This window comes from Mustela nigripes, chromosome 1 (genome assembly GCF_022355385.1).
Source record: "Mustela nigripes isolate SB6536 chromosome 1, MUSNIG.SB6536, whole genome shotgun sequence".
NCBI lineage: Eukaryota > Metazoa > Chordata > Mammalia > Carnivora > Mustelidae > Mustela > Mustela nigripes.
The window spans coordinates 204,149,023-204,175,696 of record NC_081557.1 but is presented as its reverse complement, the minus strand read 5'-3'; the positions used below and the strand labels follow the sequence as shown (position 1 = coordinate 204,175,696).

The window sequence follows — 26,674 nt, the reverse complement described above, 5'->3', positions numbered from 1 at the left end:
ACAGACTCAGTGTAACAAATGGCACGTCAAGAACAGGTTTGTGAAAAACCAGAACTGTGTATCCATCCGTACAATCTTTTGTGTGGAAACACAAGTAAATGTGTTAAAAAAATAATCTATAAATATAAATACACCAAGTCTTTCACAACAGTTAAAATTTGCTAACACATTACTACTGCGTCCATGGCTAAAACCTCCATGTGGCTCTAACTAGAACTACATTCTTTTGTAAACACAAGAGCTTGGACCATCCTCTGTTCTTGGACAGAATCTGAGTTCCACATTTGGACATCACAAAAGGCAGACTAGCACGAATTAAAAAGCATGAGTAAATTGTCTGCTTGAGGAGGTATTCAAGCAGAGGATGCATTTCTTACAGAATCTCTGGCCTGGAACGGTTATAGTAAGTGTGTGGATGGCTCACTGGAAATGCTCCAACAGGTCTCCAGAACTGTGTCAGGCACAACACTGCTCTTCTTCCCCTGAGGTAATGATGATGTGAGCCGATGTCTCTCCATACCGAGCCCAGATGGAGGACAGGCCTCCCTTGTGGGATGAGACCTCTTAGGTCTGCTTCCTAATGCACGTTGAGGGATCTCTGAGGCTTTGGTTTAGGCCTTCCCTGGGAATTTGGGAGCATGGGTGATTTCAATCACAAGCTGGCACTGAATATGAGCACTCCAGACAATAAATGAGGCAATTAACACCTCTTTTAATGACCTAACCAGAACTGCCTGTGATTCTTTGTCCGACCTGCACAACAGTCTCTATCTAGGGGAGCCATCATACTGGATCATCTACCAACCAACCATCTACCACCAACTACCTAAGTAGTTTTCTTAGGATTTTCCTAAATTTACACATTTTCTAGTATCTTTTGATATAGGTGTGGAAGCACATACATGTCCACATAGAGTTGAGATTAATAAGCACATTCAATAATATACTCTGTACTACATCAGCTTTTAGGCTAGTTTTAAATTATGGTAATAGAGCAACAGAAATTCGGCAATCAAAAGAAATGAAATCTTGCCGTTTGCAATAACGTGGATGGAACTAGACGGTGTTATGCGAGCAAAATAAGTCATCAGAGAAAGACAATTATCATATGATCTCCCCAAAATGAGGAATTTGAGAGGCCAAGTAGGGGATTTGGGGGGGAAAGGAAGGAAAAAATGAAACAAGATGGGATCGGGAGGGAGACAAACTCATAAGACACTCTTAATCTCACAAAACAAACTAAGGGTAGCCAGGGGAGGGGCTGTAAAGAGTGTGGCTGGGCTATGGACATTGCAGAGCGTATGTGATATGGTGAGTTCTGTGAAGCGTGTAAGCCTGATATTCACAAACCTGTACCCTTGGGGCATATAATACATTATATGTTAATTTAAAAATTTTTTTTAAAAAAAGAAATTTGGCAATATGGAAAGAAACATCTTTTCCATCAGGACAAACTGAGCTTGAATGTCAAATAATCGGATGCGGGGAAATAACTTTTTAAGAAACATATAGTGAAAAAAAAAATCACGAAGATCTGAATCTTCCAAAAGCAGGTAGCAAAGTACTTTTGTTTGAAGTTTCAATCTTAATTCTCGTGATTGGCTAAATCATTCCCAAAATACCCAGTAAGGAAATAAAGGTATTGGTAAAGCTGACACATTCATGTCTCTCAGGTACCTTGCTGTTTTACTTTTCTAGAAGTATTGCTTATAGCTATTCCCGTATTACTTACCTCACCAAATCCGCCTTTTCCTAGAACTCTGTAATGTCTAAATGTGTCCTTTGTTACTGGTTGCCTAATTTAAAAAAAAAAAAAAAAAAAAAAAGCTTCAGTTTCAGGTGTCACATCACATTGTTATTTTAAAAGCCAAAAGCCTACCTAGCTCCTGTCCTGGCCTTCCTTATGACACTGCGCTGTTCAAAGGGAGTGCCTGAGGCAAGGGTTTCCTCCGGTGGGACTCCTTCCATGACATTAAGAGAACTAAGCAGGGGCGCCTGGGTGGCTCAGTGGGTTAAAGCCTCTGCCTTCTGCTCAGGTCATCATCTCAGGGTCATGGGATCAAGGCCTGCATCAGGCTCTCTGCTCAGCAGGGAGACTGCTTCCCTTCCCTCTCTCTGCCTGCCTCTCTGTCTCCTTGCGATCTCTGTCAAATAAATAAATAAAATCTTAAAAAAAAAAGAGAGAGAGAAATAAGCAAATGCTAACATTGAAAATTGACTGAAAACACTGAAGATAGATCTAGAACGGTCCAATCACAAGAAGGTCAGCAGCTAGTCCCCATCATGACATGGTATGTATGGGGCCTATCGGAGAGCCTCGGAGGAAAGCAACAATCTACAGCACAGTGCCCTATGGGAAAAGAACCTCAACCCAGGTGTTGATACTCAACATCTCAAAAGAAACGTAAATGAAGCAGAACTGGAAATCTAACCAATCAATAACCATTGTCAAAACCACACTGACTAAGCATGCCCTTCGTAGGCAGCTCTAGAATTACCTCTGTTTTCAGGCACCTGACGCTCATGAAGGTCAAGTCCCTTGACCGAATCTATGCGGCTAGTCCCGCAAGACCGAACCAGTGCACTTCAGGTTCTATTTCTGTGAATCTAGAATATGTTTTATTTCCTAACTACTGTGTCCATAGGGCTGACTGTCATTTTAAAAGGAGAGAAAAGAGTTAACTAAATCAGAAGAAATTACATAACACATATTAATAATTTCTGTGCAATACCATATCCAGCCCAAGATTTCCAATATTATCTTGAGAGATGGAAAAGTATACATTAATCAGTATATATTGTGAGAAGTTACTACTTGTTCTTGTTGAATTTTAAATCAGAACATACCTTTCCAACCATTTCCACTGTAGAAAGCGAGAAAAATATGAGCTTTCTTTGTATGCTTCAAATGGTTCTCCACTTAAGTAATTATGGACAATTCTAGAAAAAGATTTTACGTAATTATATACATTTATTGCATTACAATATGAAAATAACTGTTTCAGCATATTCATCAACACTGGGTATGGGAAGTCAATCATTTTACATAATTAAATACATCAAATTTTGCAATTATAGAATTCCACATTCATTCCTGATGTTATCAGTAAAAATATGAAGGCAAGAATTCAAAAGAAATGAAATTGTTTACCCTCCCAAACTCAAAGTTTCTTTTTATATATATGTATTCAAGGGGTGTGTGTGTGTGCATGCACACATGCATCCAAGCACCTGTGTTTCAGTAGGGTTGGTAAACATTTGGTATATAAGATTAGAATGAGTATCTAAATGATTATAATAGTCATATTGTAGAAAATGTTAATATGTGACAGAACCTTTTTTTTAACAGTGAGACTAAAGCACCCAGTGAACTATGTTTTTATTTTTATTTTTTAAGATTTTATTTATTTGACAGAGAGCGATCACAAGTAGACAGAGAGGCAGGCAGAGAAGGGAAGCAGGCTCCCCACCAAGCAGAGAGCCCAATGTGGGGCTCAATCCCAGGACCCTGAGATCATGACCTGAGTCAAAGGCGGAGGCTTTAACCCACTGAGCCACCCAGGCACCCTCCAATGAACTATTTTATGCTATATATTTCCAGAAGAAATTTTAACAATTAGCCATGCTCCTAAAGTTTTATTTAGAATTTTATAAAATTTATACAATTTTATATTATTACAAAATGTATACAATTTTATATTATTATATAAATATTATTTTATATCTATTACAGAAGTAATAAAATTCGTATTTATAGAGTAGGTAAGGGACAGAATGTAGTCTATTATTTAAAACAGTTCATTAGGGGCACCTGGGTGGCTCAGTGCCTGGTGTGCCCAGAACACCTCCCCTGGGAGAGGATATACTCAGGACACTTTGGTGAAGGTGGTGTCTGAGTTGAAGTAGAAGTCAACCAGATGAAGGAAGAAGGAAAGGATCTCCCAAGCATGGACAAAAACCCAAATGGAAAAAGATCATAGTTTTCATTGGGAGCTGCTACTAGACCTGCTACTAGACTCAAGAGGCTTGGGAATAATTCCAGCATTTTTACTGACTGTTAGAATTCTTAGCAAGCCACTTGATTTTACTTTATTTTGTTAAAGGAGGTTATTAAAAAATTCTTGGCCTAACTAATATTATAGCACAGTGATTCTCAGAATGTGTTCTAAGGATCCCTATGGACTTGGGGGGTGGGGTTAACAATGTAACTATATTTGTGATCATGCTAAGACATCATGTGCCTTTAAAAACCAAAAACCTTGTTTTCACAGAGGGGTTTTCCAGAAGCACAAGACATGTGACATCATTGCTCTGATGGCTAGTGGAAGGTTTGTGTCTTTTTTAAAAACGTAAGCCAAAGGCATGCCTGGGTGGCTCTGTGGGTCAAGTCTCTGCCTTTGGCTCAGGTACTGGTCTCAGGGTCCTGGTCTCAGGGTCCTGGGATTGAGCCCCACATCAGGCTCTCAGCAGGGAGCCTGCACTCCCTCTCTCTAGCTGCCTGCCTCTGCCTGCTTGTGATCTGTCAGGTTAAAAATAAAAAAAATTTTTTAAAGATTTTATTTATTTATTTGACAGACAGAGATCACAAGTAGGCAGAGAGGCAAGCAGAGAGAGAGAGGAAGGGAAGCAGGCTCCCTGCTGAGCAGACAGCCTGATGTGGGGCTTGATCCCAGGACCCTGGGATCATGACCTGAGCTGAAGGCAGAGGCTTTAACCCACTGAGTCATCCAGGTACCCCCAAAAATAAAATCTTAAAAAAAAAACAAATGTAAGCCACATACACAAAAGTTCTTTGGGTCCTCAATCATTTTTAAGAGTGTAATAGACATCGGAAGGTGTCCAAATATCAGAAGATCTGACACTGCTGCTACATATACTCGGAGACCTGAGCAGTGTTCTGCATGCTCCCTCGACCACCTCCTCCTGTCGCAGTAGAGCGAGAGGGAGGGCCTGCTCCCTGCCTTTAGGAACACCTTTGCCTTCTGAGCACGTGAGCAGCCCAACTCCAAGTCTTTATGGACCAGGGCAAAGATTCTGATATTGTCGACTTGGTTAAATCATCCTTGCAGAGGTGTTTGCGCATTTCCATGAGAAGGAGCACACAATATCAACTTATTCTAATATAATTGTCTATTTCAGTCTGTATAAATGAATAAGCTGATGACTACTTACCAGTGCTTCTCAGTTTCACTTCCTAATACTCCTCATCTCAAAAACAACAGACTCTGCCCCACTGGTCTAGTCCAAGAAATAAACCTACTGAACACAACATTTTTTTTTTTTAAAGATTAATTAATTATTTATTTATTTGTCAGACAGAGATCACAAGTAGGCAGAGAGGCAGGCAGAGAGAGGAAGGAAAGCAGGCTCCCCACTGAGCAGAGAGCCCGAAGAGGGGCTTGATCCCAGGACCCCGCGACCACGACCTGAGCTGAGGGCAGAGGCCTTAACCCACTGAGCCACCCAGGCGCCCCTGCACACACCTTTTTAAAAAGATTTTATTTATTTATTTATTTGTTTGAGAGAGAGAGAGGGACAAGCAGACAGTGCTGAGCCCCATCCTGAGGCTCCCCACTAAGGCAGCTGTGCTGCCTCTCACTACAGCTTCTTTCAGAAAACAGCAGGGAGTCTAAAGGAAACATTTATGTTCATTATGCGGCATCAGTACTCTGGAATCCAAAGTGAGGAAGAGGGCTTTTGGGGCAAGGAAGGTTTACAATACGGAAACAAGCCAGAACAGCAGGGAACTCTGTAAGTCCTTGTTCCTGCAGTGGATCCTGCTAAGGTCCCTGTTAGCCAGAGCATGGCACAGCAGCTGGCCAGTGACAGGCACTGAGTTAGAATATAAGGAATAAACCGCCATCAGTCAGGTGAGCTAATCAAAACAGACTGAGGGCTAAGAACTAAAACTTATTTAAATATGAGTGACTTTTAAGTCCCTATCTTGAAGTGGATACACAGAGCAGGAGCCAGACCTGTGGGCAGTCTGACACGGTCATGTATACCACCCCGTTCTTGAACAACAGGACGGAATTGGAAAAGTGCCTAATCAGAGGGTTAAAAATACGAACAGATTTGGTGAACAGACATATCAGTGAAGAACCTAAGGCTAGAGGTAAAAAGAGAAATCAGGAAACCAGCTTGCAAGTGCTAGGAAGTGAAATGTCGTCCACACTAGAGAGCTGGATCCCAGCGACAGCACAGGTAGCCCTATGCGGACACACAGCCCAGACCTAGGGGCAGGAAAGGACCCTTCTGCCCTGCCGCCTGGCCAGCCCTCTAAGCAGCGTGACTTCCCCCGCATGACCTCAGGGGCTTGTTATTCATGGTGTGTACTTTCCACAGCTGAAAATGAGATGTGCGTATTCCCTGGCACATGGGTGCCTGGCTTTCGGAATGGTGAGTCACGATGATGTGTGCTGCAGACTGAGTGTGTGTCCCCCCAGAAGTCCTAGGCTGAAACCTAAATCTGAGGGTGATGGTATTTGGAAGGTGGAGCCTCTCTGAATGGATTTGGATTTGGGCTCTTATGAAAGAGACCCCAGAGAGCTCCCCTGTCCCTCCTGTCACATGAGGCCACAGACTGCTGAAGAGGGGCCTTCCCAGAGCTGGACCACGCTGGCGCCCTGGCCACGGGCTTCCAGCCTGCAGGGCTATGGGAGACAGATGTCTCCCTGTCTGTGGTATCTGCTACAGCAGCCAGACAGACTGAAATAATGTGCTTCTGGCAGTGACCTTGAAAAGGCCAATGATAGATGGCCTGCCTTGCCCCAGTGAAGCTGCTCCTGGAGGAGGTCCTGCTCTGCTGCCTGTAAGTATGTCAGCACAGGGGACTGTCTCCAGCCTGTGGCTATCCCCTTCCATCCTGCTCCTGTCTCTAGGGTGTCTTCCAGGGGTTGGGCCAGACCCTCAGCCCAGGATGGCTTTACTGAGGCTCTGCCCTACTCCCGTCATCCTCAGGAAACATGGACAGGGCAGTGTTGCCGCACACTGCCTACGAAGAGGCACAGCCACGCAGATATGACTAACGACATGAGATGTGGCACAGGGGTAGCCTGGCTGCTGGCACTCTGTCTCAGAGCACAGGGGACATACCCTCCACTCCATAGCTGCTGATCTCTACACCAGGGAAACACAGATCTCTGAAACAAGATGCAGTTCTTTGGTAATTCTAAATCACAAAGGAATACTCTGGGCAGCACAGAGTGACTGATCACAACCATGTTCTTCCAGTTGCTGACGCCCACTGTTGTGCACAGGAGAGGAGAAGCTGAGGTGTTGGAGCCAGACAGGCCTACGCCCACGGTGTGGATGTGCCCCACACAGGTGCCACCCCTAGGAGACGCCATCACAAGGGCCTACGGGATCTGGTGCTCTTCCCCGTGTCTACAAACTAACATCAACATCCGAGAGGGCAAAAACACAGTATCTGAAGTGACTACTTAGGAATTCTTAGATTTTTTCGGGGCGCCTGGGTGGCTCAGTGGGTTAAAGCCTCTGCCTTCGGCTCAGGTCATGATCCCAGGGTGCTGGGATCAAGCCCCACATCGGGCCCTCTGCTCAGCAGGGAGCCTGCTTCCCTTCCTCTCTCTCTGCCTGCCTCTCTGCCTGCTTGTGATCTCTGTCTGCCAAATAAATAAATAAAATCTAAAAAAAAAAACAAAAAAAAAAAAAAAATTTAAAAAAAAAAAAAAAAAGGAATTCTTAGATTTTTTCTAGCAGTTTCTGCAAAATGAAAATGGCACCAAAAAGAGGGATCTTCGCAAAAGCGGCATGCAAACCAGGTTGGTGACGGCCCTTCTCAGCGAATGCATCCGTGTGCGGATGTTGGCTGCTCTGTCCTCAAGCAGCCTGCCTCCCACCCGCTGAAAGGCCTGGAGCAGGTTACCAAACCTCTCTGGCCTCCATCCCCCAAGCTGCCGAATAAGGATAACGGTCATGGCCACTTCCTGTCACTAGGCGGAGTAACTCAGTTCCTAAGCCTCCCTGTCTGTTGTTACCATGGCAGGTCTCTCACCACACAGGTACAGGAAGGAGCTCACGATGTGTGCACACTGGGGAGAAAACTTGGAAGAGCAAAGGCATGCGCTCAAAGATTGGCCCCTTCCACTTTCACAAATGGCTCACGTGAAGCCAAGGAGAATTTTGATTCTTTTATTTTTTATCATCATTTTTTTAACTATAAGTCCAGTATAGCTAATATATTTACTTCTCACTACGAAACACGAGGACTACAGTCATCAGAGACCCGAGGCCATGCCTGTCTGCTCTACCAGAGAAGCGGTCAAACAAGCAACACCTTCTCGCAAAGGAGGCCCACGGCACAAACCCTCATATTCCACTCATGGGAATAACCAACAAGAACCAGTAAAAGTTGACTGGAGATTACCAGCCTCAGAGAACAGCCCATTTTCAGAGAAGGAGGCTGCTGCCAGCCAGAGAAGAGGGCTCTAGTCCAATACCGCACAACTGCCCGGTAGAAAGACAGGTTAAAACCGTTTATCTAGGGCGTATGGAGCTGGTCATTTGACATTCTCACTAAGCATCTTGCCCATGCTACAGCTAGCTCCAGACACTCCTGGTGCACAGGCCAGGTAAGCCATTCCCTGCCACAAGTGAACTGCATGAAGACAGGAATTGTCTGTAGTGTTTCCCCATTATCCCAAGCTTTTAGGACAGTACTTAGCACATAATGGGCCCTCAGGATTATTTGTTGAATGAATGAATGACTTCAAATCTCGGTGTCCTAGTGTCCTGAAACATCAAGATCAGACCATGTGCTTAAGACCTCCTTGGGCATTAAATATAAACAGGAAAGAGCTTTAAAAGCACTAGCGTATGAGTCAAAATGCAATTCCTGCTCTTGGTCCCTGAATGGGCCTCTCTCCCCGTGCACCGCACCGCAATGCACTGCTACTACAAACACCTCTGTTCTCCCGAAGCCTCCCACCCTATCCCTGTCCCTGCTGGACCCCGCCCTTGGCCTCTTCAGAACAGGGATGTGACCTCTTGTGCCACTGTCACTCTGTCTGGCATCTGTCCCCTCCCTCTCCCAATGCAGTTTCAGCTTGGGGCCCTGTACTGGAGGGAGGGGACAGAACCAGGCAGTAGGCGCAGAGGGATGCAGAGGGAGAGAAGAAGGGAGGCTGTGCCTATCTGCTCTCAGTGCACTCCTCTCTTCAATCTCCACTCTGTGCATATGCCCAGGTCTTGCCTCCACCCCCACAGCCTTGGTCACATCTGCACAGGGGCTATGACCCCAGATCCTGCCTCCTGTTCCTCTCCAGGAACACCCCAGTTGCAGCTGCTAACATCTCAGCTCTGCTTGATGTCCAGAAAAGAACTCAAATTCAAATGTGTCCCCAAAGAAACTGTATTGTCCTCCCTAGCCCAGCAGCCTCACGGATTTCTCTGAAATCCATTCATCTGTCTCCATGATGACTATCATTAGGCAGGCTAGGCCACCATCACCTGAACAACTGCCACAGTGAAATGGGTCACTCTAATTGCTCTCCCTGGCTCCCTGGGCCTCCATTCCTCTTCTGTCAAATGAGGGTTGACCTCCAGAAGGTCATGTGAGGACTCCTGTGTGAACACTTGCCAAGTGACAGAAAGGGTACCTGGGAATAAGGACCAGGGAGAGGGAACCATGAGGACCCTCTCCCTGGCCCTCTTGGGGTGAAGCAGCAGCAATCCTTGACCAGCCCCTCCCCTGCAGGTCTCTGTGCTCCCTGGCCTCCTCCTCAGTCTGCAGGGAAAGGTCTCTGTGAAGGCTCTTCTCGGGGCCCCAGGTTAGGAGACATGCCCTCAGCACTCCCTCCCTGGCAACTTACTCAGCGCCTACAGTAGGCTGAATAATCAATGACCCAAACATACCCAGGTCCCCATTCCTGGAGCCTGTGATTATCGCCCTTCCTGGCAACAGAGATTCTGCAGATGACTGAGTTAAGGGGCCTGAGATAGGAAAATAATCCTGGATTATCTGAGTGGACACTAAATGCCATCACATGCCACTGAAAGAGGGAGGCCAAGGGAGATGTGGACGTATAGAGTAAAAAAAGTCTTCCAAAAGTCAGAAGCAGAGACAAAGTTGAGGACACTGTATGGCTGGTTCTGAACGTGGAATAAGGGGCCACGAGCCAAGTAATGTACTCTTGTAAGCCGGAAAAAAACACAAGAAAATGGATTTTCCCCTAGATCCTCAATGGAGCAAGGCCCTGCGGACAACATGATTTCTGCCCAGCGATACTGCTTTCAGACTTCTGACCTCCAGAACTGAAGAACATAGATGTGTGTTGTCTTAGGCCATCAAGTCTGTGGCAATCTGTTATGGCCCCAATAGGAAACTGACACAGATTTCTCTATCATTCCACTTGGGTATAAGCTCCCTAGAAGTAGAGAATCAACTCATCCTTGCTTATCATTTTACTCCTGAAAACTAGATCAATGACAACACAAAATAGGTGCTTAATATTTTCTGAAAAAACAATAAGCTGAGGCTCTGCAATTCCTATTTTAAGGCCCGTAGGAACGAAAACTCAGTCCACAATGTTTTATCTTGTTCTCTAGCATAACCTCGACCCAAAGAAGCAAACTATCATGACTTGAAATGCTTCTCTCAAACAGATATGTTGAGTCCTAACCCTGGTTTCTGAATATTGGCCTTACTTGGGATAAGGGTCTTTGCAGATACCATGAGTTAAGATGAGGTCATACCGGAGTGGAGTTGGCCCTGATCCAATGGGACGAATGCTCTTCTAAGAAGAGGACAGAACACAAGGACAAAGACAGCAGAGGCTCAAATGCTGCAGCTGCAGGCCCAAAAACACTAGGGAGATAAGCAGGGACAAGGAAAGATCCTGTCCTCGAGAGGCCTGACTTCAGACTCCCAGCTTCCAGAACTGTGAGAATAAATTTCTGTTGTTGATTTGAGAGCAAGACAGAGACAGTGAGAGAACGAGTAGCAGGGAGGAGAGGGGAGGAGGCAGAAGGGGAAGCAGGCTCCCGGCTGAGCCAGAAGCCCAATGTAAGACTCCTTCCCATGACCCTGGGACCATGGCCTGAGCTGACTAAACCCCCCAGGAGCCTGGAGAATACATTTCTACTGTTTTGTGCCACCAAAGTTTGTGGAACTTTGTGATGGCCGCCCCAGGAAATGGACACAGCACTGGACAGAGAACCAGCATGAACCAGCCTCTGTTGAATGGACCTTAGGAGAAATGACACCCGAATGCTGCCTGACGGGGCAGAGGACTCCGTATTCTGGGCCAGATCAGTCCAGAAACCATTCTACCTCCCTGTATACATCAGAAGACAGATTTAGTCAAAGTGCTTTCACTTGGAATTTTCTTGTCTGTTATTGCAAACATCTAGAGAAAACATGCAAGTGCCTAGGGCTTTAAAAAATAACACTTTATGGGTATCCTTTCATCCCAGACACACATATTTCAGAAGGCCGACTGGAGGGTCAGGGACCCACAAAGCTACACACAAACACTGGGTCTCCATGATGTGACCCACTTCAGTGTGTCCCTTCCATCTGTGTAATTATCACCCCTCATGCACATCTCTCCAGTGAAAGTGACTGCATTAACTGGGAAAGTTCTGTAGTAAGAGCTGGTGTCATGCAGAGGGCAGCCCTGTAAGCCCCCGTCTGCTGTCAGCCACATGGCTGTGTGGGGTGGCATGGGCTGCTTACCTCGTGCATTCCTCGAAGACGTCCTTGCCGGGGTTCTGCTTCAGTCTCAACCGACATTCTTTCAAAACACGGGTAGGTATTTCTGGTAAAGGGGTTGCTGCCTTTTTGATACAGCACAAACCAAATGCATGATAGTTAGTGATTTCATAATTTACCAGCTATAAACAAAACCTAATGCTTACTGTAGAAAAAAAAAGTACAGCATGGCCCTGGGTGGCTCAGTGGGTTAAAGCCTCTGCCTTCGGCTCAGGTCATGATCCCAGGGTCCTGGATCAAGCCCCATATTGGGGTTCTCTGCTCAGCAGGGAGCCTGCTTCCTCCTCTCTCTCTGCCTGCCTCTCTGCCTACTTGTGATCTCTGTCTGTCAAATAAATAAATAAAATCTTAAAAAAAAAAAAAAAAAGAAGTACAACAGTGAGAGCCTGAAATAAGTCAAAGGGCCACCTTCACCTGCTGCCCTGGTGTCATTTTCCAGAGTTCACTGTGTTGTCCACCTTTTCAGATCTTTTTCTAAGCAAATCGAATCAGAGTGAAAAGCAAGTTTTCTAGGAAATATCTCTACACTGTATCCATAGCAGGATTATGCACAATATTCAAAAAGGTGGGAGCAACCCAAGGGCCCACTGACAGATGAATGGATGAACACCATGATCCATCCATGTAGGGGAATGTCATTCAGCCTCAAGGAGGAGGGACGTTCTGACCTGCTACAACATGGATAAACCTTGAGGACATTATGCCCAGTGAAATAAACCAGCCACAAAAGGACAGATACTGTATGATCCCGCTTCTATGAGGTCCCTCAAATGGTCAGAATACTAGAGACAGAAAATGGAATGGGAGGAGAAAGTGGGAGCTGTGTTTCATAGGGACAGAATTTCAGATCTGTAGGAGAAAGAAAGTTCAGGAGATGGATGGTGGTGAAGGCTGCCCACAACATCAGTATGTATAATACCACTGAACTGTGCACTTAGACATGGCTACGATGATCAACTTTATGTCTTTTTTGTCACAGTTAAAAATGTAGGGGTGCCTGGGTGGCTCAGTGGGTTAAACCTCTGCCTTCGGCTCAGGTCATGATCTCGGGGTTCTGGGATCAAGCCCTGCATCAGGCTCTCTGCTCGGTGGGGAGCCGGCTTCCCCCTCTTTCTCTGCCTGCCTCTCTGCCTACTTGTGATCTCTGTCAAATAAATAAATAAAATCTTATTTAAAAAATGTAAACACATCCACATGAACACAAACCCTCAGAAATACACATTTTTTTCTCACACAAATGGGATAAAAATATATATGTAGTTTTGTAAATATGTGCTGCAACCAAGAAAGCTACTATATTTTCCTAAAGACTGCATGGTTTTCCAGAGGATGTGTTTATTTGTCCTTCTGACACATTCAAGCTACCCATTTCCTCCTCTGCAGACACCACTGCTATGTATATCTTTGTACCATGGTGTTTTTATAAGACAGATTCTTGGAGGTAGAATAACTAGCTCAAAGGATACCTGTCTCTTAAACATTGATATTCATTGCAAAGCTGACCTCCAAAAAGGCCCTACCACTTCACATCCTCACTAATTATGTCCCTACACACCAGCTTCCCATTCTCTTAATCCTCAACTAGAAAATTCCAGAGAAAGAAAACACAAAACAAAACTAATGTCCAGAGTTATTGAAAAAGATACCCAGATCATGTTCAATTGCACATTTAATTTGTCATTAGGCATGAGAAATGCATTCTAGACTGATTTCTGGCAGTGGTATAGCTAAGCTAACACAACAAAACTGGGTTTTCTACAAATCAAAGAAATACTTTCATCAAAGTTGAACTAGTGATAGAAATATACAATATAGAAAACTCATTTTTTAAAAAAGATTTTATTTATTTATTTGACAGAGAGAGATCACAAGTAGGCAGAGAGGCAGGCAGAGAGAGAGGAGGAAGCAGGCTCCCCGCAGAGCAGAGAGCCCAATGCAGGGCTCAATCCCAGGACGCAGAGATCATGACCTGAGCCGAAGGCAGAGGCTTTAACCCACTGAGCCACCCAGGCGCCCCATAGAAAACTCATTTTTAAAAATGAACAATACTGATATAACTATAGCCATTAATAGGTGTCATTAAAAATTTTTTTTTTAATTTATTTGACAGACAGAGATCACAAGTAGGCAGAGGCAGGCAGAGAGAGAGGAAGGAAAGCAGACTCCCTGCTGAGCAGAGAGCCAGAATCGGGGCTCGATCCCAGGACCCTGGGATCATGACCTGAGCCGAAAGCAGAGGCTTTAACCCACTGAGCCATCCAGGCGCCCCAATAGGTGTCATTTAAATGATCTAACAGAAATGAGGCATTTTCCCATCTTTACTATGTCTGCCTTTGGCTCAGGTCATGATCTCAGGGTCCTGGGATCAAGCCCCGAGTCAGGCTCCCTGCTCTGCGGGGAGCCTGCTTCTCCCTCTGCCCCTCCCCACCCCACACCCTGCTTGTGCGCCCTCTCTCTCAAATAAATAAATAAAATACTTATTAAAAAATAAAAAAGAAGGAGAGATAAAGATTCATCCAGGCAAACAAAACTAAAGGAGCTTATCACTAAACCAGCCCTGCCAGAAATATTAAAGGTGACTTCAATGGAAAGGAAAGACTAAAAAGTATGGTATGAAGGGAGGAAATACAAAAGCAATAAAAATGAATACTTCTGTAAAAACAGTCGAGAAACTCACAAAATAAAAAAGATGTAAATATTACATCATAAACTCAAAATGTGGGAAGGAAAGGAATAAAGAATGGGTTCAAACTTAAACGACCATGAACTTAATACAGACTGTTGTATGACGATGTTATGTATCGCCCTAATAGGAACCACTAATCAAAAACCACTAATAAATATGCAAAGAATAAAGAGAAGTAAATTCAAATATATCACTAAGGGAAACCAGCAAGCTATCAAAGAGAGAAAGACAAGAAAGGATGAGAGAATATCTTCAGAAACAACCAACAAACAAGCAATAAAATGACATTAAGTATAGATCTATCAATAGTTACTTCGAATGTAAATGAACTAAATGCTTTAGTCAAAAAATACAGGGTGACAGAATGGATGAGAAAAGAAGACCCAACTATATGCTCCCTACAAGGGACCCATTTTAGACCTTAAAACACCAGCCAGGGAAAGCAAGGGGATAGAGAAACAGCCTCATGCAAAGGCTTGTCAAGAGAAAGCCAGAGCAACAATACTTATCCCAGACAAAACAGACTTTTTTTTTTAAAGAGTTTATTTATTTGTTTGACAAGCAAGGATCACAAGTAGGCAGAGAAGCAGGCAGAGAGAGAGAGAGAGGAGGAAGCAGACTCCCCAATGAGCAGAGGGCCCGATGCGGGGCTTGATCCCAGGACTCTGGGATCATGACCCGAGCCAAAGGCAGAGGCTTTAACCCACCGAGCCACCCAGGTGTCCCCCAAATAGACTTTAAAACAAAGACTATAATAAGCTACAAGGAAGGGCATTACATAATAAATAATAAAGGGGCAATCCTATAAGAGTATATAAGAACTGTCAAAATTTATGCATTTAACATGTAAGCACCCAAGTTCATAAAACAGTTAATAACAAATGTAAAGGATCTATCTAATCGATAATAACGGATAATATTAGGGGACTTTAACCCCCCACTTACCTCAATGGACAGATTATCGAAACAGATAATCAACAAGAAAACAATGGCTTTGAATGACACACTGCACCGGATGGATTTAACAGATAGATATATTCAGAACATTCCATCCTCAAAGAGCAGAATACAGATTCTTTTCAAGTGCACATGGAACATTCTCCAGAAAAGATCACAGGTTAGGTCACAAAATAAACCTTCACAAATTTAAAAAGATCAAAGTCATGCTGTGTGTGTATCTTTTCTTGATACAACACTATGAAACTGAAAGTCAACTACAAAAAAAATCTGGGAAGACCACAAATACAAGGAGGTTAAATACCATGCTACTAAACAATGAATGGGTCAAGTACATGGAAACAAATGCAAATGAAAACACAATGGTTCAAAACCTTTGGGATGCAGCAAAATAGCTGCGAGAGAGAAGTTTATAGCAATACAGGCGGACTTCAAAAAGCAAGAAAAGGGCGCCTGGGTGGCTCAGTGGGTTAAGCCGCTGCCTTCGGCTCAGGTCATGATCTCAGGGTCCTGGGATCGAGTCCCGCATCGGGCTCTCTGTTCAGCAGGGAGCCTGCTTCCCTCTCTCTCTCTCTCTCTGCCTGCCTCTCCATCTACTTGTGATCTCTCTCTATCAAATAAATAAATAAAATCTTTAAAAAAAAAAAAAGGCAAGAAAAATGGGCACCTGGGTGGCTCAGTGGGTTAAGCCGCTGCCTTGGGCTCAGGTCATGATCTCAGGGTCCTGGGATCGAGCCCCACATCGGGCTCTCTGCTCAGCAGGGGGCCTGCTTCCTCCTCTCTCTCTGCCTGCCTCTCTGCCTACTTGTGATCTCTCTCTGTCAAATAAATAAATAAAATCTTAAAAAAAAAAAAAAAGGCAAGAAAAATTTCAAATAAATAACCTAACCTTATATCTAGAGGAGTTGGAAAAAGAACAATAAACAAAACCTAAAACCAACAGAAAGAAGGAAATAATAAATATTAGAGCAGAAAGAAACGATATAGAAACTAAAAAACCAATAGAACAATGAAATCACGAGCTGGTTCTTTGAAAAAAATCTATAAAGTTGATTAGGCTCTAGCCAGACGCATCAAGGAAAAAGAGATAAAGGATCCAAATAAATAGAATCACAAATAGAGAGGAGAAATACCAACAAACACCACCGAAGTACAAACAATTCTAAGAGAATATTATGAAAAACTATATGCCAACTAATTGGACAATGTAGAAGAAATGGATAAATTCCTAGAAACATATAAACTACTGAAACTGAAAGAGGAAGAAATAGAAAATCTGAACAGATCAATTATCTGCAAAGAAACTGAATCATTAAAAGAAAAAAAAAAAGCCTCCCAACAAACAAAAGTCCAGGACCAGATGGTTTCACAGGTGAATTCTACCAAACATTTAAAAAAGAATTAATACTTATTCCTTTCAAACTATTCCAAAAACTGGGTAAGGAAGGCAAACTTCCAAATGCATTCTATGAAGCCAGTATTACCCTGATACCAAAACCAGATAAAGACACCACAAAAAAAAAAAAAGAGAACTACAGGCCAACATCTCTGATGAACACAGATGCAAAAATCCTCAACAAAATACTAGCAAACCAAATCCAAAAATACACTGGAAAAAAAAATTCACAATCATTCACAATCAAGTGGGGTTTATTCCCATGTTGCAATGGTGGTTCAATATTTGCAAATCAATCAATATGATACATCATATCAACAAGAGAAAGGATAAAAACCATATGATCGTTTCAACAGACACAGAAAAAACGTCTGACAAAGTATAACATCCATTCATGATGAAAGCCCTCAACAAAGTAGGTTTTGAGAGAGCACACACATAAAAACGGCCATGTGTGAAAAACTCACACCTAACATCATCCCTAATGGGAAAAATGGAGCTTTTTCTCGACAGTTAGGGACAAAACAGGGATGTCCACTCTCACAATTCTTATTCAACATAATACTGGAAGTCCTAGCCATAGCAATCAGACAAGAAAAGGAATAAAGGGCATCTAGATTGGTAAAGAAGAAGTAAAACTTCTCCTATTTGCAGATGACATGATGCTACATATAGAAAACCCTAAAGACTTCACCAAAAAGCTACCAGAACTAATGAACTAATTCACTAAGGTTGCAGTATACAAAATCAATGTATAGAAACCCATTGCATTTCTATACACCAGTAATGAAGCAGCAGAATGGGAAATTAAGAAAACAATCTCATTCATAATTAAGCCAAAAATAATAAAATACCTAGGAATAAACTCAACCAGGGAAGTGAAAATTTTAAAACACCAAGGAAAGAAATTGAAGATGATGCAAACAGATGGAAAGATAATACATGCTCACGGATTTGAATAACGAGTATTGTTAAAAGGTCTATACTACCCCAAGCAATTTAATGCAATCCCTATCAAAATACCAACAGCATTTTTCAAAGAACCAGAATAAACAATTCTAAAATTTAAATGGAACCACAATGACCTTGAATAGCCAAAGCAAATTTGAAAAAGAAAAACAAACCTGGAGGTATCACAATTCCAGATTTTAACATACATTACAAAGCTATAGTAGTCAAAAAAGTATCATTACTGCCACAAAAACAGACACACAGATCAACAGAACAGAATAGAAAACCCAGAAATAAACCCACAATTACATGGTCAATTAATCTTCAACAAAGGAGGCAAGAATATGCAATGGGAAAAGATGGTGTTGGGAAAACTGGATGCTTTTTGTATACCACACACAAAAATAGACTCAAAATGGATTAAGGATCTAACTGTGAGACCTGAAACCACAAAAATCCCAGAAGAGCAAAGACAGTAATTTTTCTGACATCAGCTGCACTAACTTTTTTCTAGATAATGTCTCCTGAGACAAGAGAAGCAAGTAAAAATTAAGTATTGGGAATTTATTAGAATAAAAAGCTTCTGCACAGTGAAGGAACCAATCAACAAAGCAAAAAGATAACTGACTGATTGGGAGAAGGTATTTACAAATGACACATCCCAAGGAAGAGTTAGTATCTAACACATATAAAGAAGTTCTAAAACTCAATGTCCCAGAGACAAATAATCTGATTAGAAACAGGCAGAAGAAGACACCCAGATGGCCAGCAGGCACATGAAAAGATGCTCAACATCCCTCATCATCAGGGAAATTAAAATCAAAACCATAGTGAGATACCACTTCACACCTGTCAGAATAGCTAAAATCAAAAAGACAAGAAACAAGTGTTGGTGAGGATGTAGAGAAAAAGGAACCCTCATGCACTATAGGTGGGAATGCAAACTGGTGTGGCCACTGTGGAAGACAGTATGGAGGTTCCTCAAAAAATTAAAAATAGAAATACCATATGATCCAATAATCACACTACTGGGTACTTACCCAAAGAATATGAGAGCACTAATTCAAAGGGATATAAGTACCCGTTTATTGCAGCATTATTTACAATAGCCAAACTATGGAGGCAGCCTAAGGGTCCACTGACTGATAAATGGATAAAGATGTGGTCTATGTATGTATGTATGTATCTATCTATCTATCTATCCAACTATCTATCTAGGAATATTACACCATAAAAAAGAATGAAACCTTGTCATTTGCAATGAAATGGATGGAACTAAATAGTGTTATGTTAAGTGAAATAAATCAGACAGAGAAAAACAAATACCATATAATTTCACTCACACATGGAATTAAAAAAAAAAAAATAAAACAAATGAGCAAAGAAAAAAAGAGAGAGAGAGAGAGAGAAACCAAGACACAGACTCTTAACTACAGAAGACAAACTAAGTCACCAGAGGGAGGTGGGCTGGGGGCATGGGTGAAATAGGTGATAGGGATTAAAAGGGACACTTGTTGTGATGAGCACTGGTGATTAAAACTTAAAAAAAAAAAAAGCTCATGGAGAAAATTAAATGTTTCATATTTTGACTAATCAGAATAGAGTTATAAAATAATGTCAATGTCAAAATTATTTTTATGGTAAAAAAGTTTTATTTCTGTTGTCAAAAAATATATAAAACTATTCAGTGATTTAAATTTAAAAAAATAAAACACAATGGAATTAGGTGAATGAAACATCAACTCCTCCCAGTCACTGGAGGTTCCTGCAATTACGTGAATGCTGTAGCATCTGTTGGAAATTATCTAGGAGCCATGATAGTCTGGTATTGATGCTGGTGGCTAAGGCGAGCACAGGCTTTGGAGTCAAAACCTATTTGGTCTGAGGCAAACTCTGACACCACTGGGTGTGTGTTTATCTTTGTGCTCACTTGCCAATCCACTGGCCTTCCCTGCCCCCCACATTATCTTTTGCACCAGTGAGCTTCCCCTACCATCTTCAGTGAGCTAGCTTCAGAATCTGAACATTCTGGACTCATTCTCACGATGCTATTCTCCAAGCACAATCTCTCCATGTTTGACTCCTGGCTCCCACACTTAACATGCTGTGCTACCTTTGGTGAGCCATTTAACCACTCTGATTTTCAGTCTTACCTACGACAATGGACATAATAATGTACCCATCTCATAGGACTTTTGTATTAAACAACTCACATGTACACAGCTCAGAGCGGTATTCACTAAGGGTTAGCTATCCTTGTTACTGTTCTCCTCCAATTCTACAACACAGAGGGGCCTGCCCAGGGTTTAAGACTTTTAACAGCCTACAAAAGAGAATTCATATGAAGGGAAGCAAGTAACAGCTCTCATTTCAGGGACACAGTAAACTGTGGGATGAAAAAGCATAAAACCTAAGACCCATTAAAGCTGTTAGGAAAAAAATGTTATTTTCAGTCCAAGACAAATAAAATTCTCTAGTGCTGTTTTCTGTTTGAGGAAACATAGAAACTTTTAAATTCTTTGAATTAATTTTCTAAGAGTTTTTTTTTTTTTAAGATTTTATTTATTTATTTGACAGAGAGAGAGATCACAAGTAGGCAGAGTCAGGCAGAGAGAGAGGGGGAAGCGAAGCAGGCTCCCCGCTGAGCAGAGAGCCCGATGTGGGGCTCGATCCCAGGACACTGAGATCATGACCTGGCCCCATCCACAGAGCCACCCAGTCACCCCAATTTTCTAAGAGATTTGTTAATTTCCTCACCGACTCAAAAGAAAATGCGTAAGAGAATTATTTATAAGAAATTAAAGATTTTAACATACTTGTTATATCTTATCCAGCTAAGTAAGAAGGGCAATGTACTCTAATTATTTACGCAAGCATTAACAAATCTTTGCATCTAAGGAAGAAAACACACCTCAGCATCGAAGAACATGTGTAGGATTTGCAGTCCACAGCTTCTGCGGTCCTCGTCAGCGGCCACTTCGTATTCTGCCTGACGGTAGAGATGAGAACAAAGGAAAATAGTAGTGGAGCTTCTTCACTGACTTCACAGGGTTTCAGATTCTCTGAAATACAGAATTGGCTGGGTGCCCTAAGAACCACAGAGTAGCTCTAACTGATCTGATACTGACCAAGTGTCTGCAGCTCTTCTTTGGGAAGCTAATGGCAAGGAAGGGAAAGGACCATTAAGGGTGAACAATGCAGTAAAGCAACACATTCCACAGTGCTCTCTGTCATATTACACTTTCAGCCCTTAAATGAGGCCAAATAGAACCAAATAAACACCTTGCATTGCTCTAGGCAACAGCATTTTAGAGATGTCCAAGAGGCACGTGGCAGACCTGAGTGCAGAGCTCCCAGAGAAGTCAGAGCTGACAACGCCAAAGCAGGAGACGTCCCTGTGCAGGCAGGCGTCAGGCAGGGGACCATAAAAGACCCTGCTACCACACAGGCCAGAAGCCAAAGGAAGGGTCAAGGCAGAACTTGATCAGTATCTAAACCTCTACAGAGGATAAGCAAGGAAGAAACTGCAAAGAAAGAAGAGAGAAAGCCTGAGCAGAGATCATAAAAGCCCAGCTAAGAGAATTTCAAGCAGAGACTGTTCCACAATGTCAACAGACTTGGAGACTCAGGCACGAGGAGGCCTCAGGGAAGCCACTGGATCCTGCACCTCGGGGCTGAGAAGAATAGCGAAGCTAATAGCCAGATGGGCTTGGAGAGATTAGTGAGGAAATGAAGATTGAAGGAAGTTCATGTACTGAACACATAAAGCCCTTGTGGGCAGGAGTCGTACCTCCTACTTGACTCTGCCTCCTCCACGGGCCCAGCCTGGGAGCCATGGCTGTCAGGCTGTGACCCAGTCAGAGCCAGCTTCCTGTTCTGTGTTCAAGGGCACTGTACTGACCTCGACTAGTAACTAAACCCCGCTGACTTAGAGAACCTTCCAGCTCACGTTCTGGACGCTGGATGGCATGCAATCAACAGAAAAGAAAGCTCTGGGATTTTGTGAGGGTCTTTCCACATGCCAATGTGTTAGAAACAATGTCCAGGTGTTCAAATACTCATCTAGTCATTGCTGGGCTCATACTTGTAGGTGTGATTAAAGTCTTTACTAGGTGACTTTAAGTAAAGGAGATTATTTTAGAGAATCTGGGTGGGCCTGATTCAATCAGTTGAAAGATGCTAAAACCAGAACTGAGGCTTCCTGAAGGAATGCTGCCCGAGGAAAACAGCTTCACTCCATTTTGGGAGGATTCCCTCCTGTCCTATAGATTTAAGACTCTCTTAGCCAGACCTCAGAGTCATGTAAGCCAATTCTTTGCAATAAACCTCTTAATAGGGGCACCTGGGTGGCTCAGTCACTAGGCATCTTCCTTCAGCTCAGGTCATGATCTCGGGGTCCTGGGATCAAGCCCCATGTGGGGCTCTCTGCTCAGCAGGCAGCCTGCATCTCCCTCTCCCACTCCCACAACTTGTGTTCTGTCAAATAAATAAATAAAAACTTTAAAAAAATTAATAAATCTCTCCTGTTCGTTGTTTCTCTCACTGAACACTAATTGCCAAAGATGCCATTAATTCAGTCAACAAACACTAAGCGGTAAAGAGCGAACAATCACACTGGGTGCCATGAGGGAACTAGGCAAGATGGCAATATGCCATTTCTCTACTGCCGAAGCTCCAAGAACCCACAGTCACCTACCACAAGGACAGTCCAAGCAGCACGTACTGTACAAGTGGCATAACGAGGCGTTCTTTATTAACTCACACAGCTGCCATCAAAAACAACACAAAACCGAACAGAACCTATCATTGTAGTCAACTGGTGGTCACCTAACCATTAATAGGTCTCATGTTACTATCAGGAGATCCAAACGATGGGGCGTCTGGGTGACTCAGTGGGTTAAAGCTTCTGCCTTTGGCTCAGGACATGGTCCCGGGGTCCTGGGGTCAAGCCCTGCATCAGGCTCTCTGCTCGGCAGGAGGCCTGCTTCCTCCTCTCTCTCTCTCTGCCTGCCTCTCCACCTACTTGAGATCTCTGTCAAATAAATAAATAAAATCTTTAAAAAAAAAATAGAAGAAGATCCAAACCTGAAGGAACTTTAACAATACAGTTTAGCCATTTTGAATACAGAGCTGGAGGTCCCTAAATTCTTAAAATATAGCAGCTTGGCAAATAGAACCCAATACACTAAAACATATCTACATTCTACTCCTGGAACTGACAAGGCCTGTCTCACTACACCAGAGTTCTAGCTTAAATTAAAAACAACAACAAAAAAAAAAAAAAAAAAAGAAAGGAAGAAAGAAAGAAAGAAAGAAAAAAACCTCCTTTCAAAGCTTTGTCTTACTCTAGTAAAGACACCAGGAAGGAAAGGGCTGGGGAGCTGCACGGAGGATAGGCAAGACCCTCAAATGTCCTTCTGAAAGAATACAGGCATACCTTGTTTTATTGCGCTTTGCTTTGTTGCTCTTTACAGACAATGCATTTCTTTACAAATCGAAGGTCTGTAACAATGCTCTGGCCAACAAGTCTATTGGTGCCATTTTTCCAAGAGCATTTGTTTATGTCCTGTCTCTGTGTCATAATTTGGAAATTCTCCCAATTTTAAACCTTTTCATTATTATTATATTCACCTTGGTGATCTGTGATCAGTAATTTTTGATGTTCCTTTTAACTATTTTGGGGCTACCTGAGCCACACTCATATAAGGCAGTAAATTTAATAAATATTATGGGCGTTCTGACTGCTCCACTGACCAGCCCTTCCCCTCTCTTTCCCTCTCCTCAGGCCTCCCCATTCACCAACACACAATATCGCAATTAGGTCAGTTAATAACCCTATGATGGCCTCTAGGGGTGCCTGGGTGGCTCAGTCAGTTCTGTCTTCAGCTCAGGTCGTGATCCCAGGGTCCTGGGATGGAGTCTCACAGGCTCCCTGCTCAGGGGAGTCTCCTTCTTCCTCTGCCCCTCCCCACCCCCATGCTCATGCCCTCTCTCTCATATATAAAATTTTTTTTAAAAAACCCTATACTGTGTTCAAGTGAAATGAAGAGTCAATCAATGTTGCAAACTTCCATCTTGTTTTATTTTAAGAAACTGCCACAGATACTCCAACCTTCAGCAACCCCTACCTACCCTGACCAGCCAGCAGCCATCAACATCCAGGCAGGACCCTCCACCAGCAAAAGAGATGATGCCTTACTGAAAGGTCGAAGCATGGTTAGCATTTTCTAGCAACAGAGTTTTTTTTTAGATTAATGTTATTGTACAGTTAATAGACTATAGTATACTGTAGACATAACTTTTTTATCCAATGGAAAACAAAAAAATTTATTTTACATGCTTCATTGTGATATTCGCTTCATTGCTGTGGTCTGGACATAGACCCGCAATATCTGAGTGTGCCTGCACTGACCACAGGACAGAAGGCAGACCGTCTGCTTCCAGACTCCAACTGACCTCAGTTAACTGAAAGCACAGAAAGCAAAAACCGCAGATATGGAGATGTATCATATAAGGACTTCCATACCGAGGTAACATGATACCAAAAAAATAGTTTTTCTACTCTTACTGTCATTGCCAAGGTCTACTGAACTTAGAGAGACCTAATTTTTCAGATCTAGTATGTTAATTTTCATAAGCACAAGAATGGGTAGTTCAGCACAGAGCTAAATTGCTTACCACTGCATCTAGGAATTCAATGCATCCCTTTAGATCTTGCCGTATATCACAGAATTTCCTGAAGAGAAGTCTTCCTATTGGTTGCTTGTCACAAAGACTGCTATAATCCTTTTCTAGGTGAGGGAAGGAGATAAGAAATAAACCAATATGATCATTACAATTCAGAAAGTTTTTTCTGAACTGCTGTTTTCACCTGATTAAAAAGAAGTAAAAAATAGTATTTGTGTGTGTGTTTTTTTAAAAACTACTCATTTGTTTACTAATGTAGACTGGGTCATCATGAATGTTTATAAAATGTGGACAGAGCCAAAGGAGCTGGAAGAATTGATAAAGAGGGGCACCTGTGTGGCTCAGTGTGTTAAAGCCTCTGCCTTCAGCTCAGGTCATGATCCCAGGGTCCTGGGATCGAGCCCTACATCGGGCTCTCTGCTCAGCGGGGAGCCTACTCCCCCCCCCTCTCTGCCTGCCTCTCCACCTACTTGTGATCGCTCTCTGTCAAATAAATAAATAAAATCTTTAAAAAAAAAAAAAGAATTGATAAAGAAAGGTGTGTGACGCATAATTGGAAATATCCCTGCTGCTCTCCAAAAGGAATTACACAGGGGAGCAGTACTCCTGGGGAACTGAGCAGTCAAGGTCACAGCAGAGAAGAGACAGGCAGAGAAGAGATCTGGCTCCATCCTCCCATAGGTCTGTCCCCACCCCACAGTGTGTTTGGCCCAAACTGCAGGTATGTGAAATACACTGCAAGAATGTACTTAAGTACATTTTTAGAAACTCTTCATTTTGCTACACTTTTACCAGTTACAAACATTACATATGCTTAATTATTTTAAAACAGCTCTTGGGATTTCTTTTTCTTTTCAGTGGGGTAATATGTTACAAACCTTAACCTTACCACACACACTGATATTGTTTTGAGTACAAGGCACTAATATTTAGTCAAAATATCAAGAGGGATATAACACAGAAATGTTATGTTCAAAATAGGTTAATTTAAAGAGCAAGAAAATCAGTTGCTCTTTTAGCAGTATTGAAGTACTCCTATAGTGGCTGTAAAGCTTAAGAATTAAATAAAAATTAATGAAAAGTAAGGAAGCCATAACAAATTCCTCAATTAAAGGGTTTACCCATGCCAAGTAGTTCTAAGACTCTAAATAATCCTACTTTAGGTGGCTGAGACTCCAAATGAAAAAGTATAGGCAAGGAGAGAAATACTTTGGTTGCCAGTGCACCACTGCTTGTTTCAACAAACAACAGTTTTGCAAAATATCTACCACCCACTTTGTACAATTTTACTAGCACATTTTATTTTAGGGATACTATATTTTTTTAAAAAAAAGATACAGGCAGTGAAAAAGTTACATTTTTATAATACTGAGAGTTTTTAACACTTTCCTCCCAAATCCAAGGGTTCGGGAAAGTTCCTAGTTTCCAGCTAAGGATTGCAAATGGAGCATACAGGTCTGCCTAGTTTTTCTCCTGGATTCCTAAGAATATGATAAAAAATTCAAACAAAAACCAAAGCCACAACAAAAAGAACGAAACCCAACATGGAAAACAAATACAGGGTATCCACAGGAGTCCAAAATTTGTGGATAATCTGGAAGAAAGCTGCTCCATTGGATTTGTTGAAGAACCCTCAGTATAAACCCTACACAGTCGGGACTTCCTAAGGGAACCCGCCCACACGCCCCCTGCCCGCTGCAGAGCCCCTCCCACTCGCTAGAGCTGGGAGGAGCGGAGGGGGCGGGGCGGGGCGGGGCGGTGCAGGGCGGGGGCGGGTGGCCCCGGCCCGGCCGGGGCGAGGGCTTGGGGAGCTGTCCCAGTCCTGATCAGAATGACTGGCTAGGCGCCTAAGATTTAGAGGCCCCACGAAACACTACGCATAACCACTGACAGCAGACCCACATCCAGGGGCAGCCCGGTGATACTCCCAACAGTAAGGAGAAACGAGGAAACCTCTGAGAAAGAGTAAAACGTTAGCTACTAGACCTAAAGCATCAGCGACACTGTACTAACACAGCCAGAAACTAATACACCAATGTTTTCAAAGTTCAGGGGTCAAGGGAGGTGGAAATATTCTGTAACAGAATTCAATATTCTGTAACTATCAAACAAGAAGTCAAAAAAGGGACATTTTCCAAAATTTAAGAACTCAAAACTTTACCTTCCATTCACCTATATAAAAAAAAATTACTTATGGAGTTTTAATAATAAAACAAGAGAAACTTAAAAAAAAAAAAAAGAAACCAAAAATGACAAACAGTGG

The 26,674-nt window shown here is 42.7% G+C and overlaps 1 protein-coding gene across 2 annotated transcripts in view; it reads right to left on the bottom strand.

The window, feature by feature from the left end:
* Nucleotides 1-26,674, bottom strand: part of GRK4 (G protein-coupled receptor kinase 4) — a 102,432-nt gene that overhangs the window by 44,155 nt on the left and 31,603 nt on the right. Inside the window, exons 2-5 of one of the 2 annotated variants that reach the window (XM_059379932.1) lie at nt 20,636-20,713; nt 11,699-11,799; nt 2,848-2,940; nt 1,733-1,796 (exon numbers count right to left, since the gene is read on the bottom strand). In XM_059379932.1, the coding sequence (XP_059235915.1) occupies nt 1,733-1,796; nt 2,848-2,940; nt 11,699-11,799; nt 20,636-20,653 (276 nt within the window). In that variant the 5' untranslated portion in view covers nt 20,654-20,713. Of the gene's footprint in view, nt 1-1,732; nt 1,797-2,847; nt 2,941-11,698; nt 11,800-20,635; nt 20,714-24,402; nt 24,478-26,674 lie in introns of those variants that run through there. The other variant, XM_059379939.1, reaches the window with a different exon arrangement.